This window comes from Hyperolius riggenbachi, chromosome 2 (genome assembly GCF_040937935.1).
Source record: "Hyperolius riggenbachi isolate aHypRig1 chromosome 2, aHypRig1.pri, whole genome shotgun sequence".
Classification (NCBI taxonomy): Eukaryota; Metazoa; Chordata; class Amphibia; order Anura; family Hyperoliidae; genus Hyperolius; species Hyperolius riggenbachi.
Genome location: NC_090647.1, coordinates 526,006,183 through 526,021,883, shown reverse-complemented (window position 1 = coordinate 526,021,883; position 15,701 = coordinate 526,006,183). Strand labels below are relative to the sequence as shown.

Below are 15,701 nucleotides of genomic sequence, written 5' to 3'. Positions count from 1 at the left end.
GGATCGGGGAAAATCAATGCTTTAGGGATCAACACGTTTTCATGTAGAACCACATGGAGCGATGGCTCAATGTCTGTTAATAGAAGAGGGCCTTTGTCAGCTCCTGAACCACGTTCTGATATAACAAGCAGCGGTGAACAATGGTTGGTATGTAACGCGGCACGCAGGAAGCCCTTGTTAATAGTCTGGGCAGTCGGTCAGGCAGCAGATGTTCCACTGTGAAGTAGGAGAAAAGGGCGCCGGAGCCCTTTCAGAAAATATGGCGCCACCATAGGCAGCTAATTTGGAGTTTATGATTAAAAAGCGTTAATGATTAACAGTAGGTAAATTTTGGCGCTGGCAGGTGCCCAATTACCGGCAATCATTTTAATTATTGGTGCCTGCTATGCAATGCATTTCCTCAAGCCCCGGGATTCTATCCGCCGCCGATATTTAAAATGATTGCTGTTAATTTACCTACTGTTGCCACATATTGAGGCTTTGCGGTAGTGGGGGTAGTAAGGGTTTAGGGGGGTTACGGTTAGGCGCCACCAGGGAGGGTCTTAAAGGACAGATGCGAAATGTAAAACAATACGATCTACTTACCTGGGGCTTCCTCCAGCCCCTGGCAGCCTATGTGTCCCTCGGCAAAGCTCCGGTGTCCCGGGATCCCCTCCGTTGCAGAGGTCGTCAGGTCGGCACCGCCTGCACGAGCGCGTGGCCGTGCTGCTCACCATCGCACTCACGTGGCCTGGTGCAGGTGCAAGGTACTGTGCCTGCGCAGAACGCTCCACGCCATGTGAGCGCAATCACAAGCGGAGAGACCACGCAATCGCACAGGCGCAGAAGATGCCAACCAGCGAGGTCGGCATCTGCAACTGAGGGGATCCCAGGACAGATAGGCTGCCAGGGGCTGGAGGAAGCCCCAGGTAAGTAGATCTTGTTTTTTTTTTATTCCTCATTCCTTGCACTTGTCCTTTAAGGTTAGGAACCACTGGAGTGGGTGGTCTTAGGGTTAGACATTGGTAGAGTGAGGGTTCTGTGTGAGAGTAGGGTTACGTTTATCCATAGCCATAGTAAAATATCGGTAATTCTTATCAATTTCAGTTGTAGAATATCGCTAAATTTAGCTTTTTTTTTTTCTTTTTTTTAATAGCGACAATCCCCTGCGCCCTTTTTTTTATCAGCCAACTTATATAGAGGCTTAGTGCTCCAGGCTAATTTATTTTAGCACATTTTTTTATTTCTTAATTGTTACATTTCCCTGCTTATAATTCGTACTGCTGTAATGTATATTTATGGCCACTTGTCACTAGGGGGCAGTGTGAGAAAATAACAGAAGACTTCTGCTTTCAGTTTATTTTCTGCTAGTATAGAGAGATTAAAGCATGCTAAGAATTTACATCACAAGGAGTTCTGCCAACTGTGGTCAAAAGCAGTGCACTTCGCTCAAATAATTAGCGTGGTGGTGTAGTGGGTATGGTGGCGCTCTTGCCTTTTAGCACTGGGTCCCCGGCTCAAATCCCAGACAGATCAACATCTGCAAGGAGTTTGTATGTTCTCCCCGTGTCTGTGTTGATTTCCTCCGGGCACTCCGGTGTCCTCCCACATCCCAAAAAACATACAAATAAGTTAATTGGCTTCCCCCCAAATTGGCCCTTGACTACGATACAAACACTACAAGACACATACATAGACATATAACTATGGTAGGGATTAGATTGTGAGCCCCTCTGAGGGACAGTTAATTGATAAAACAATATACTCTGTACAGCACAGCTGAGATGATGGCACTATATAAATACTAGATAATAATAATCTAAAGGTTTATAAACAGTGATTTGGGATGCAAAGAAGGCAGTGGAATGCAGCTCTCCAGAAAAAGAAAGTAGAAGCCAAAAGACTTTAATGTGGCTGAGCAAACAATCCTAATAACAAGAGAATGTTACAACGTAAAAAAAAGCTAATTATTTATTTTGGTGGGAGCTGATTGAACCAGATTTTACATCACACTGACATGGTTGCTTTGCAGGCTACAAAGGTAAAATTAAATCCCTTAAATTAGAATTTTAGAATATGAGACACCAGGAAAGTTCTATATGCCACTTCTACTACTACTACACACAAGTAATTATCTTTTAAGTTTATTTTTAAAGGAGTCTGAAGCAATTTTGAAAACAAAAGACAGATACTTACCTAAGGATCCATAAATACTGTGAGTCCTATAAAGCCTTCCCGTTCCTCCTATGTGTTCCAGCGTTGGACACCCTGTTAGCAGTCTCCAGCCAACTGCTCACCTCAGCAGCTGTGGGAGGCTTCGGCAATCGTCAGGAGCAGAGTGCTCCCGAAGACGAGCTGCTCCATACTGTGCATGTGTGAGTACGGAGCGGCCCTTCGAGTGATCCCGAAGATGGGCTGCTCCATACTGTGTATGTATGAGTGTGGAGCGGCCCTTCGAGTGATTCCGAAGATGGGCTGCTCCATACTGTGTATGTATGAGTGTGGAGCGGCCCTTCGAGTGATCCCGAAGATGGGCTGCTCCATACCGTGTATGTATGAGTGTGGAGCGGCCCTTCGAGTGATCCCGAAGATGGGCTGCTCCATACTGTGTATGTATGAGTGTGGAGCGGCCCTTCGAGTGCTCCCAAAGACGGGCTGCTCCATACTGTGCATGTGTGAGTGCGGAGCGGCCCTTCGAGTGCTCCCGAAGATTGCTGAAGTCTCTCACAGCAGCGGAAGAGAGCAGTCGGAGATTGCTAACAGGGGATTCCAGTGCTAGAACGCAGGCACAATAGGAGGAACAGGAAAGCTCTATAGCACAGTTCTCCAACCCTGTATATGTTTTGCAGAAAACCACAAACATGCACAGGTGAGGCAATTAGTGTTGCAGCAGAGCTGAATAACTACCTCTGTGGATTTCCACAAAACATGCACTATTGGTGGGCCTTGAGGATAGGGTTAGGTGAGTATCTGCTTTTTGTTTTTAAACTCGCTTCAGACTCACTTTAGTTCAGGTTTGTCTTAACTCACAATGGGGTTGATTCACTATAACAAATAGCGTGCCTTATCAGAGTTAACATGCCTTATCAAAGTTAATGTGCCTTATTAGAGTTAACATGCCTTACCAGAGTTAGCGTGCCTTATCAGAGTAGCATAGCAAGCGCTTCAAACTTATACCTGCTAATTGGCAATGACGAAAGTTCCACTTTTCCTGCCCTTAGACCCTGCGGGTCCAATCACCTAAACTGAGAATGATATGGATTTTTACTTTTAAAATAATACCAGTTGCCTGACTCACCTTATGTTCCTGTGTCTCTAATACTTTTAGCCACAGCCCCTCAACAAGCATACAGATCCGGAGCTCTGACTGAAGTCAGACTGGATTAGCTGCATGCTTGTTTCAGGTGTGTGATACAGCCACTGTTGCAGCCAAATAGATCAGCAGGACTGACAAGGAACTGGTATGGTTTAAAAGAAAACCTCCATATGCCTCTCAGTTTAGGTTCCCTTTAAAGGACATTATCCACACATTTTGGTTGGCCCAATAGGCTGTCTGTCAAGTTTCCTGTCAAGTGACAGGCAGCCTATTGGTCCAATCAAAGTGCGGAGATAATGTCCTTTAAAGTTATTGGACCCGCAGGGCAGGACGAGTGGAGCTCTCGTCATTGCCCATTAGCAAGCAAAGGTCGTAGCGCTCGCTATGCTACTCGGATAAGGCATACCAACTCTGATAAGGCACACTAACTCTGATCATGCACGCCAACTCTGATAAGGCATGTTGACTATGATACGCCATATTAACTCTGATAAGACACGTTAACTTTGATAAGGCACGCTATTTGTTATAGTCAATTAACCCCAATGGATCTGCCCTTACACTGTGTGCTGTCCGTGGTGCTGAAGTGCTCTGTCGCTGTAACATCCTAAATTTACTAGTATACTGTATTTCTACGCACTGGATCATGGTGCATGGGAGTTTTCGGGAGCACTCAGGCCCCCCGAAGACTTCCAAAGCCTTTCACAGCGGGGGATTCAAATGGAACCAGCGCTGGACCCAGAGCCTTCCCTCTCCTTAGGTAAGTACCTAGTTAAAAAAGAAATTTGTAGGTTCACATTAGCTTTAAAGAGACTCTGTAACAAATTGTTTATCTTTATTTCTTCTATGCTATAAGTTCCTATGCCTTTTCTAATGTGGTCTGGCTTACTGCAGCTTTTCCTAATTGCACAGTAGCTGTGTTATCTCTGTTATATGATCTAATCTTCTCTCTATAGTCGGCACAGTCAGGCTGAGGCAGTCAGACTGGAATGTGCAGGGCTGCTTGTGATTAGCTAGAAGCTGTACACACCCCCTGCAGGCTCTGTGTGACTAACACACTCTGCTTAGCTGAGCCTATTAGAAGCTGGTTAGTTTGTTTGTAAACACTGCCTAAAACTGGCAATTACAAGCCAGGTTTGCAGCAGAGAATGGCAGAAACAGCACAGAGGGGACCAGGAGCACATAATGAATAGAATGGTATGCTTTTTATTGTAAGAATTTCAGAGTACAGATTCTCTTTAAGCAACTGCCAAGTCAGAATCCTATCAATGCAAACTTATTTGGCCAAATAAAATAGATTCTGGTTCTGTAAACAAACGCTCCATAATACAATTCAACACAACACTAAAATATGCTTTCTCCAGGCGCCAATTTCCACAACAAATAACACGAATACTGTTAGGCATTCTTTCCTTCGCTGCATTGTGTTGAATTGTTGATCATTCCACCCCCACTCCTGCACTCTAATCCGACAATTTAAAAAAAAAATCTTGAAATTATTATAGTTATTATACCGGCAATCCGACTCCAGAGGGGTTTTTTGAACTACTAAACCAGGTTCCATTCCCAATTAAGTTGCGTGTTTTCACCATAAATCTTCAGTCTCATTCTTACCTCTAGGTTGTAGCGAGCAATTTGGAGACTTATTTTTTTCTCTAAAATTATGTTGAATTCCAAAGACCGCGAAGAAACAACATATTAGCCTACCCCAGGGAACGGCGTCTACCAAGCTAGCTGTTCTATGTACAGATGCACTGCATCAGCAAAATGGAGATCTATTAAGCTGCTTTCTGCAGACATGTATTTTTCAGGCTTATGCTATATTCAGATTTATATTCTCAGCCAAAGCTGATTGGTACACAAGAGAGATGGAGTAAGAAAATGAAAATTTTTAAACAATTTGGAGCAAAAGAGCCTCCGGGGGACACGGTCAATATGAGATCCTGTCTGGCTGCCGACTATGAGGTTTCTGACAGGTTTACTGTGGACAGGAAAGGCGAATGGACTTAGACGTGCTTGTTTTTAGAAATGCAAGCTGCAGACTTCTAACTGGGGGCGAGTATAATATGCAGAACACATTTAAAGTGTAACTGAAGTCTAGAGACCTAGCTGACAGCTGCAAACGTTAAAGATCATTTTTGCAGGATTTTTTTTCTTAAAGTTTAACAGCATTCCTTTGCTTTTAGGCTATTTTGTTTCCTTAATAAATGTTCCAGCCTATAGCTTTTTCAAACCGAAAGAGGAAATACAGAGTGGACTGTTTTGGCCTTACCGTGTTGAGGTCATTCTCTGTTTTTGGTTTTGGTCCAGAAAACTTTTTGGAGGATAATCAATGAATATCTTAGCTGCTATTCTTTCTAAGTGATCTCTCTGGGCAGCTAGTTAAACACTCTCTAAACTGTGGCATCCTTCTAGCAGAAGTTCCGTCTACAATTGCTTAAAGGACTCCCAAGGTGAAAATATCAATCTGTCTTTATTGACCTGGGGCTTCTTCCAGCCCCTAGAAGTCTTCTGGGTCCCTCGCCACAGCTCCGGTGCTCCCCGGGTGTCCCGCTGGCTGCCCGTAAGGCTCGTTGCACCACACACCAGCAGCTGTGCATCTCTGCGCATGCACAGAAGCGCAGACCCACCGAGGAATTGGTGAGCTTTACGGGCAGCCAGCTGGACACCGGGGAGCACCAGAGCTGCAGCGAGGAACACAAAAGACTTCTAGGGGCTTTATGAAGCCCGAAAGTAAATAAAGATTGACATTTTCACCTCGGAAGTTCTTTTAAGAGAACCTGAAGTGGGAGGAATAGGGAAGCTGCCATCTTTATTCTGTAATAAACAATGCCTGTTGCCTGATATAGATGGCCTGAACAGTTTGCCGGCGAGCAGTATTCTGCGAACATCGGCTGTTCGCATTCACGGCAAGTAATGAACATTTGGCGTGTTCGATTCACCCCCTATACATTATCATTGGGCTAAACTTTGACCACGTAGCTTGCATTATTATTTCACTGTTTAGTACTATTGCGTTTCTCTGTGTGAGACACTCCACAGCCCACTGACACCCAGAGCTGTGCATAAGGTGAATTCTGCCCTTTAGGGATTAAAACCCGACTTTGCATCATCTCCAAAATTTTTGGTGGAACTTTTGCCATGAATCCCCCTCTGGCATGCCACAGTCCAGGAGTTAAACCCCTTGAATCAACTTTTCCATCACTTTTGTGGCCAGAAACAGTCTTTGTAAGTTTTTTTTTTTCCATCAAAGAAATTTTTATTGATAAACATTATGAGAAATTATATCCTATACAGAGCAAGTTTTATATACATCATCTATTATAACAAGGGTAACATCCTTGGTACCCAGTTTACCTCTTAACTGCCATTTACTTAACCCTATGGGTAGAGTAGACAGCAAGGCATACAGCATTAGCTATTAACTGGCGGAACCAGATGGCCCCATAGGGCTTCCGTCAGTGCATTGCCTATGTTAAAATGATGCAGCATATAGTACTGAGGGGCAGCTATATGAATGGGGAAGCAGAGAACATAAAAAGAAAAGAACAATAACATAACAGAAAATAGAAACAGTTGTACGGCGTAGGCCGTATGTTATTTCCACCATGAAGAAACTAGTTTAGTTACATGTACTTATAGTGAGACAGTTTAAGAGTAATTATTACTTGTAGCGAGGATTATTAGTTATTTTATGGTCTTTGTAAGTTTTAAAATTCACCTGCCCATTGAAGTCTATGGCGGTTTGCCAGATTCGCCTGTTCGCAAACATTTTTCATAAGTTCGCATTCGTCGTTTGCGAACAGAAGATTCTATGTTCGCGACATCTCTATTGCCTGACATCTGTGCTGATGTTCTGCTTCTAATATAAGTCACTGACCCAGAATGAGCATGCAGATCAGGTGCTGTGTGACTTCACTGCCTGCATGCTTATTGTAGGTGTGCGACTCAAAGAGTTAAAACAAAAGCTCAGCACGGCAACCAGGAAACTGGCATTGTTTATAAGGGAATAAAGATGGTGGTTTCGTATTCCAATGTCACAGACCGCAAGGCTGGTCTGCGGATGGGGTAAATCGATCAGCGTCAGAAATCCTCTCACACGGTCATTTGTTCATCACGAAGGGTAGCCCGCGTTCGCAATTTGATGAACTGACTCGCGAAGGGAGCGTTCGGATACCAACGGATTCACCACACACATACAATTCAAAGATTTTTTAAAACGTTTAATAACAAAAATGCATTACATACAGTTATTTACACCAATTAACAAATATAAACAGAGCTTAAAAATAAAAAGGAATAAAATCAGAAAATGCTTACTTAGTTATGCTGAGCAGTACATTTGAAGAATGAAGAAAAAGAGTCCAGTTTTAAAAGTAGACATTCAGGTTAAAAGTCCTTGAATCACAGCATGCGGCGGTTCTCCGTGGAACGCATGCTTGGACTTCCCTGGTCGATGAAATTTCAAGCTTTCATAACACTCCGTTTCCCCTCTCAGACCACAACCTTCTTACCTCCTCAATCAATTCTTCTCTACCGTCACCTCTTCCAACACTACACCATACAGTCACGCGCAGGAATTACCGCAACCTGAATGTGAATTCCCTGACTGAGGCCTTGCAACCTCTAAGTACTCTGTCTTCCTACACTGACCCTGAGGCAGCATCCAGTTACTTATTTAGTGTAGTCTCCTCTGCCATGAATTCAGCCGTTCCACTCACCACCACCTGCCCCTGCCAAACTAACCGGCAGCCCTGGCTCACTGAACAAATCAAACAGCTGAAAAGGCGCTCCAGGGTGGCAGAAAGGTGCTGGAGAAAAAGCACTGCTGTAGAGGACAATCACTATAAACAAACTATGCAGGAGCTCAGGGATGCCCTCACCTCTGCTAAGCAGTCTTATTTCTCCTCGCTCATTTCCTCACAGTCCCACAACCCAAAACAATTGTTCAACACCTTTAACTCCCTACTTCGTCCCCCACCTCCTCCCCCTACCACATATCTGTCAGCCGACGACTTCGCATCATACTTTACAAGCAAGATTGATGCAATACGTAATAGCTTCAACACGCAACCATTTTTACCAGCTCAACCGTCACCTATAAATTCCTTCTGTCCGCCTGCACCCTCGCCCACCACTAACTGCCTCCCCCCCGCTCCACAAGACCACTCTCCCACTCTAACATCTTTCACCACACTAACTGAACAGTGTCTTTCCTCACTAATCTCCAAAGCGCATCTCACTACCTGTGCCCTGGACCCTATTCCCTCTCATCTAATCCCCCAGCTTTCCTCCTCCTTTAATCCCGCTCTAACAACTCTATTCAACCTTTCTATCTCCACTGGCACTTTTCCTTCCTTATTCAAACAAGCTATAATCACACCACTAATCAAAAAACACTCTCTTGATCCAACTTCTCTATCCAACTACCGTCCTGCCTCTCTCCTCCCCTTTGCTTCTAAACTGCTGGAACGTCACATCCACTCAGAATTGTCTGCCTTTCTCTCTACCAACTCCTTACTTGACCCCTTTCAATCTGGATTCCGCACACACCATTCCACTGAAACTGTCCTCACGAAAGTTGCTAATGACCTACTGGTAGCTAAATCCAAAGGCCAGTTCTCCATTCTAATACTCCTTGACCTTTCCTCTGCCTTTGACACGGTTGATCATGCTCTGCTTCTGCAGACACTGACATCTTTAGGAATCAAGGGACAAGCACATTCCTGGATCTCCTCTTATCTCTCTGGACGCTCTTACACTGTCTCCTTCTCTAACACCAATTCCTCTCCGCACCCACTGTCTGTTGGTGTACCTCAAGGCTCTGTTCTTGGGCCACTTCTTTTCTCAATCTACACCCGTGGCCTGGGACAACTAATTAAACCTTTTGGCTTCCAGTATCGCCTCTATGCGGATGACACCCAAATCTATCTCTCAGCTCCTGACCTGTCCTCACTACTATCCAGAGTCTTCGACTGTCTACGTGCCGTTTCTGCATTCATGTCCTCCCACTTCCTCAAACTCAAAATGACTAAAACGGAAATTGTGATTTTTCCACCATCGCTATCTACACCCCCACCAATTGCAACCATAACGGTAGACAACACCCCAATAACCTCAACCACTAAGGCCCGCTGCTTGGGGGTTATACTTGACTCAGAGCTCTCCTTTAAACCTCACATTGCCTCATTAACCACCACCTGCTATTTCCAGCTCAAAAATATATTCCGTATCCGTCCCTTCCTTACACAAGAAGCCACCAAAATGCTTGTTCATGCCTTAATAATCTCCCGCCTAGACTACTGCAACACCCTGCTCTGTGGCCTACCAAAAAACAGGCTAGCACCTCTCCAATCCCTTCTAAATTCAGCGGCCCGCCTCATTCACCTTTCCACACGCTCTTCCGATGCAGCCCCACTGTGCCGTTCTCTCCACTGGTTACTCATTACCCAGAGGATCCAGTTCAAACTCCTGACTCTAACATACAAAGCCCTCCACGAGTTGTCTCCTCCATACATCTCCTCACTAATCTCTAGATACCGTCCCTCCCGCAACCTTCGCACCTCCCAAGAAATTCTCCTGGCCTCTAAGCTGATCACCTCTTCTCATGCTCGCATCCAGGACTTTACACGAGCATCACCCCTTATCTGGAACTCTCTTCCACAGCCTGTACGTCATGCTCCAAACCTGGACATCTTCAAACGCACTCTTAAAACACACCTTTTCAGACAAGCTTATAACATTCTATAGCCCTTATTTACTTCTCTGTCACAATGTAATCAGAGGCGAAGAATCACTGCCTCATCCATCCTCCACCATCCTCCACCCCCTTACCTAGTGTGTCCCCCACAACCCATTAGATTGTAAGCTCGCAAGGGCAGGGTCATCCTCCTAATGTTTACTGTTCTTGTAACAATATTTGTGCTGCTTGGAACTCTGCTGTACATTTTGTTAGTGTATCTATGTTCCCCTTGTCATCTTATTGTGCTTTGTAAAGCGCTGCGGAATATGTTGGCGCTATATAAATAAATAATAATAATAATAATAATTCCTCTCACTTTTAAGTCCACTTTAAAAGGCTGTCATCCTGAATCAGTGACACAGAAACCAAGTTGTAAATCAGTGTTTGTAAAATTATGTTTGCATGTCAAAACTCTCCATAAGCATAGAGTAAGGTTTTCTTCAGCTACAGAATCTGTACTCTGTTTGCAGCAGTACAGAGAGCCCAGGTCATTTTCTCTTTCATGAGTAACACAGAGCAGAAATAAGGCGAGTTGTCTGTTTTCGTGCGGTATTGTGCACAGGTAGCGTAAAAGCAGTTTTGCTGTTTTGTATGCCCGACTACATGGCATAACAAGGGTTAGGCTGATTGCGCAACGCGAGCTACATAGTCATCATCAGTAACAGTAAAATTCCACTACCCACGCACACCAACTGATATTTAGTGAGTGTGGCCCTGTGTAACACAGTATAACAAACTGCATTGTCCATCAGTTCTGCCAGAAGCTACAGAAATAGCAGAGCAGTTGACAGCGAGAGACATAATTTGAGGGATTTTAGACTGCGTCGGCAATCTTTACATTTGTCAAGGCTGTAGCACTGTATAGCGTAGGTCAGCTGTATCACAGTAATCCAGTCACCGCTGTCACATTTGGCAGAATGTATCCCTTTCAACAGTAAGTTTTTCATCCAATGCAGAATTATGCTGATCTTGTTTTTACATTTTCTAAAAATAGGGCTATATATATATACAGATAGGCAGAGAGAGAGAGAGAGAGAGAGAGATCTATAGATAGATAGATAGATAGATAGATAGATAGATAGATAGATAGATAGATAGATATGTTGGCGCTTTATAAATCAATAATAATAATAATTACTTTTAACTTTTTTTATTTTTTTTTCCTGGCTCACAGAACTAATTTGTTGATTCAATAATTTCTTGATCTTTTTCCCGACTTGGCTAACATTCCTTTTATTAAAGGGTTAAGTATTTGGGAGCTTGTTTTCTTTCTTAAATAAATACTTGCTCTACTTACATAACAGATGCATTGCACTGTTCACGTTTTGATTTTAGTGACTTTTCTATAGTAAAAAAAGAAAAAAATCCTTCTTAGGATTCTCTATTTTAACTGTGTTTATCTCGAAGCCAATCCTGATGTCATTTCCTCCTTTACTCTCCTCTGCCTGATTGTGTATGCATTGCCCACCCTGCTCCTAGTCTTCAGTAACTCCCACTTATTTTGCACTAGAAAGTGCATTGTCTCAGCATGAGAAATATTGGCCAATCAGAGTAGAACAGAGGTGCAGGAGGGGAAAACAGGGGGGAAAGAGGCTTCAGCCAATCAGGCTGCATTAGAGAAGTCTGAGAGCAAAGTAAAGAAGCAAAAAAAAGACAACCCAGCATGCCCTGCAACTTAATTTACATTGCAATGTAAATGTACTATTACTTGAAAAGTAATAGTGATTTTAACATTTGGATTGCCTGGTTAGCATACTTATTACTTGTTTACCAGATAAAAATAAATAATTGATTTTTGATTTTATCCATTACAGTTACACTTTAAGGGTTCTGAGGGAGACTATGGTTCAAATCACGGCTCTTCCTGTTCAGTAAGCCTGCACCTATTCAGTGAGAAGCAAAACTCCTTAACACTACTGCTGTCTATAGAGCGTACCTAAGAGGCTGCAGCTCTGGCGTTTTGAGTCCGCCAGAGCTGTGTTCACGATATAAATGTTCTGTGTCTTGTCTTCAGTGCACCCATAACACCTGTTTTTCATTTTTCTCTTGGCTACAGGAGGCATTTTCGAGACGCAGGAAAATGAGCCAGTGAATATGGAGGAACTAGCTTTCAAGTTTGCGGTCACTAATATCAATCGAAACCGAACGTTGATGCCCAACACCACATTAACCTACGACATCCAGAGAATCAACCTGTTTGACAGCTTTGAAGCTTCCCGGAGAGGTAATTCTAACCGAACAGTTTAGTAGTTTTATGATATCCAGATGAATCAGACCAGCTTGTCAACATAGTCTTCAGCTTGTCTCCCTTTTTACCTATGTTTCTTAGAACGGTGCAGGGGTCATCAATCAGCCAGTTCAGGTTCACATTTTGATGTCTAATAATGATTCTGTAGGCATCCGTGCATGCAGATATGCCTATTTCCTGAAATATATTTCTTAAAGTGAACCTAAAGCCACTAAAAAAAAATGAGATTAACTCACCTGGGGCTTCCCTCAGCCCCCTGCAGCCAATCGGTGCCCTCGCAGCTCCGGTCGGATGCTTCTGGACCCGCCGGCGACGACTTCCGGTTTGACTGTCACCGGTCGACAGGCATGGGAACGCGAGTGATTGTTCGCGTTCCCAGCCTGTATATCGCCCCCTATGCTGCTATTGCGGCCTCCAGGCGGGTCCAGAAGCATCCGACCGGAGCTGCGAGGGCACCGATCGGCTGCAGGGGGCTGAAGGAAGCCCCAGGTGAGTTAATCTCATTTTTTTTTAGTGGCTTTAGGTTCACTTTAAGAATCCAATTTTCCAAAGTGTTAACCGGTTCACTCAAACTGGACGTTTTAATGCGTTCAGTTTGAGCTCTGTTGCCACTAGCAGGACCTATGGCACATCCTGCATACATGCGGTGAGTGTGCACACAAATGCATGCTCCCACTGTTTGTGCACGGGTCATGCAGTGCCGAGATTGGTGAAGGGGAACACAATTGCAGTGCCTGAATGAATGATGCATAATAACGGAAGCAAAAAAAGTGTAAAAAAATTTAACATTTCCTGGTAACACAGGATAATGTTTGTAGCGCCATTTAGTGGCAAAAAAGTAAAATCACAGTCGCCATACATTTTTAATTTAAAAATTAATTAATCAAATCCCTTCCATAGCCCCACCCCCAGTTACCAAACAAACACTGGTTAAAAAAAACAAATGAAAGAACAGTTGTTTAAAAAAATACACATAAATAGTTGCTTTAGGGACTCAGATTTTTTTAATATGTATGTCATGAGGGTATATTACTATTATTAGTAAATAAGGGATAGTAATTATTGGCCGAATACAAAAAACCTAAACGAAAAATACACCTTTACTTCCAAATAATGTATAGTTGCCATGCATTGTACTAGGAACAACATTTATTTGTTGGTTTTATTTATAGCAGCATTGCTGGCGTTTGAGAAATAGTATACTCATTGTTTTCTTGTTTTCCTCTACCAAATGCAGAGAAAAGAAAGTAATTACTGAAAACAAGTATCACCCACAAAAAAAGCCTAATTTGTGGCAAAAAAAACCCAAGATTTAGATCATTCTGGTGTGAGAAGCAGTGATAAAGTTATGGCCAAATAAATCAGAGGAGCGCTGACAGGTGAAAATAGCTCTTGTTTGTAAGGGTAAAATGGCCTGTGGGCTGAAGTGGTTGAAGGATACATCCAAGCTGTAAAAAAAAAAAAAAAGATCTACTTACCTGGGGCTTCCTCCAGCTCGTCGCAGCTGCCCTGTGCCCTCACCGCAGCTCTGGTGGCTCCCCGTCTTTTCCGCTGGCGCAGGCGACAGGTCAGGCTCCGGGTCGACTTCTTAGCCTGCGCAGTACCGTCCTGATGACGTTGGAGAGACCACGTGACCAGCGCGGTGGAGCGCAGAAGAAGCCGACCCAAAACCTGACCTGGCGAGGTTGGCTGCGATCTTTTTTTTTTAACTTGGATCACTCTTTTGAAGTGCACCTCACAATGATAAAATATATTTGATAAATGTGTTGAAAGACCCAGGATTGAGGAGTCGGAACAATTTTTGGGTATCTGGAGTCAGTCGGTGGTTTCATAAACTGAGGAGTCAAATGATTTTTGTACCCACTTCATAGCCCTGCAAGGGTTGTAGAGTCAGTCGGAGCAATTTTGGGTACCTTGAGTCGGATTTGGTGGTTTCATAAACTGAAGAGTCGGGGATGGAGTCGAATGATTTTTGTACTGACTCCACGTCCCTGGAAGACCTTCCTCATCTACACTACATTTGAATTACATTATTGATTATGCTTGTAAAATTGAGTATAACGTTGCAACATCTTCCATTGATTCCATGCATGCCTCCACACAAACACTGTTAGAGACACCAGTTATTGTCCTGCTTTTCTCCGGGTTCATCACTCCACTCTTCTTCTGCTGCAGCAGCAGAGCAAGAAATAGCTCAGAAAGCAAACAAAGTTGTAGTTGGTGCATTTAGCAGAGCAGACTAGGACGTGGCTATGAAGACATACGTAGATGGAACTGAAGTGTTTAGCTGGAACAGAGTGGAGCAGGGCTGTGTCAATAGCAGAGCAGAAAGTTGCTAGCAAGAACACAGTGGAGGGAGGGTAGGGGGGCAGTAGCAGAGTGGGAAGTGGCAGTGGGAAGACATATGAAGTGAAGTGTGAGTGTTTAGCAGGAGCAGAGTGGAGCAGGGTACCAGCAGTAGCATAACATAAAGTGGCTAGGAAGACATATGAAGGTGAAGTTGGGGTGTTTAGCACCCAGAGCAGAGTGGAGCATAGCAGAATCAATAACAGAGCAGGATGTGGTTGGAAAGACGTATGAAGGTGGAGAAGAAGTGTATTAAGCAGGAGCAGAGTAGGGCGGCATTGGTAGCAGAGCATGGAGTGGCTTGGAAGACATATGTAAGTAGAGCGAAAGTGTTTAGCGGGAGCAATATGGAGCAGGGCAGCAGTAGTATCAAAGCAGGAAGTAGCTGGGAAGACATATAAAGGAGTTTTAGTGTTTAGCGCCAGGAGCAGAGTGGAGCGGCGCAGTATCAGCAGCAGAGCAGAAAGTGGCTGGAAAGATGTATGAAAGTGGAGTTAGTGTTTAGCGGGAGCAAAGTGGAGCAGAGCTGCAGTAGTATCAAAGCAGGAAGCGCCTAGGAAGACCTATAACTGTGAAGTTAGTGTATTTAGTGAGAGCAGAGAGGAGCAGGACGTTGTCAATAGCAGAGTAGTTAGTAGCTGGGAACGAATATGAAAGTGGAGTTGGAGCATTTAGCGGGAGCAGAGAGAGGAGCGGGCAGCAGTAGTATCAGAGCAGGAAGTGGTTGGTGTACTGAATTAGGGCTTCTATACAGTCTGATGCTTGCTGCATATAAACCATGGAATATGCTTCACTGTCATATTCAGCAATATTATTGCATTATTGATAAGGGGAAAACTTTGAGCTTATTTTACAAAATGTATTTTATCATTGTTACATTTTAATACGCTTTTTACATTCTGCTCTGAACATTTCCAAAGCTTTAAGCAGCATTCATACATTGTATGAACAATCCAATCCAGTGCTATATATAAAAGGTTACGCTAACAATGGTAAGATGTGCCCGATATGGATGAATTAGATCAGTGTGGTTCTCAATCTTTTCAGCGCATGTGCTCCTTTGCAGCTCA

The 15,701-nt window shown here is 43.7% G+C and overlaps 1 protein-coding gene across 6 annotated transcripts in view; it reads left to right on the top strand.

Moving 5' to 3' along the window:
* GRIK1 (glutamate ionotropic receptor kainate type subunit 1) overlaps window positions 1-15,701 on the top strand; it is a 599,538-nt gene that overhangs the window by 206,831 nt on the left and 377,006 nt on the right. For all 6 annotated transcript variants that reach the window (XM_068270607.1, XM_068270605.1, XM_068270609.1 and 3 more), the window contains exon 2: window positions 12,094-12,261. In XM_068270607.1, the coding sequence (XP_068126708.1) occupies window positions 12,094-12,261 (168 nt within the window). The remainder of the gene's footprint in view (window positions 1-12,093; window positions 12,262-15,701) is intronic.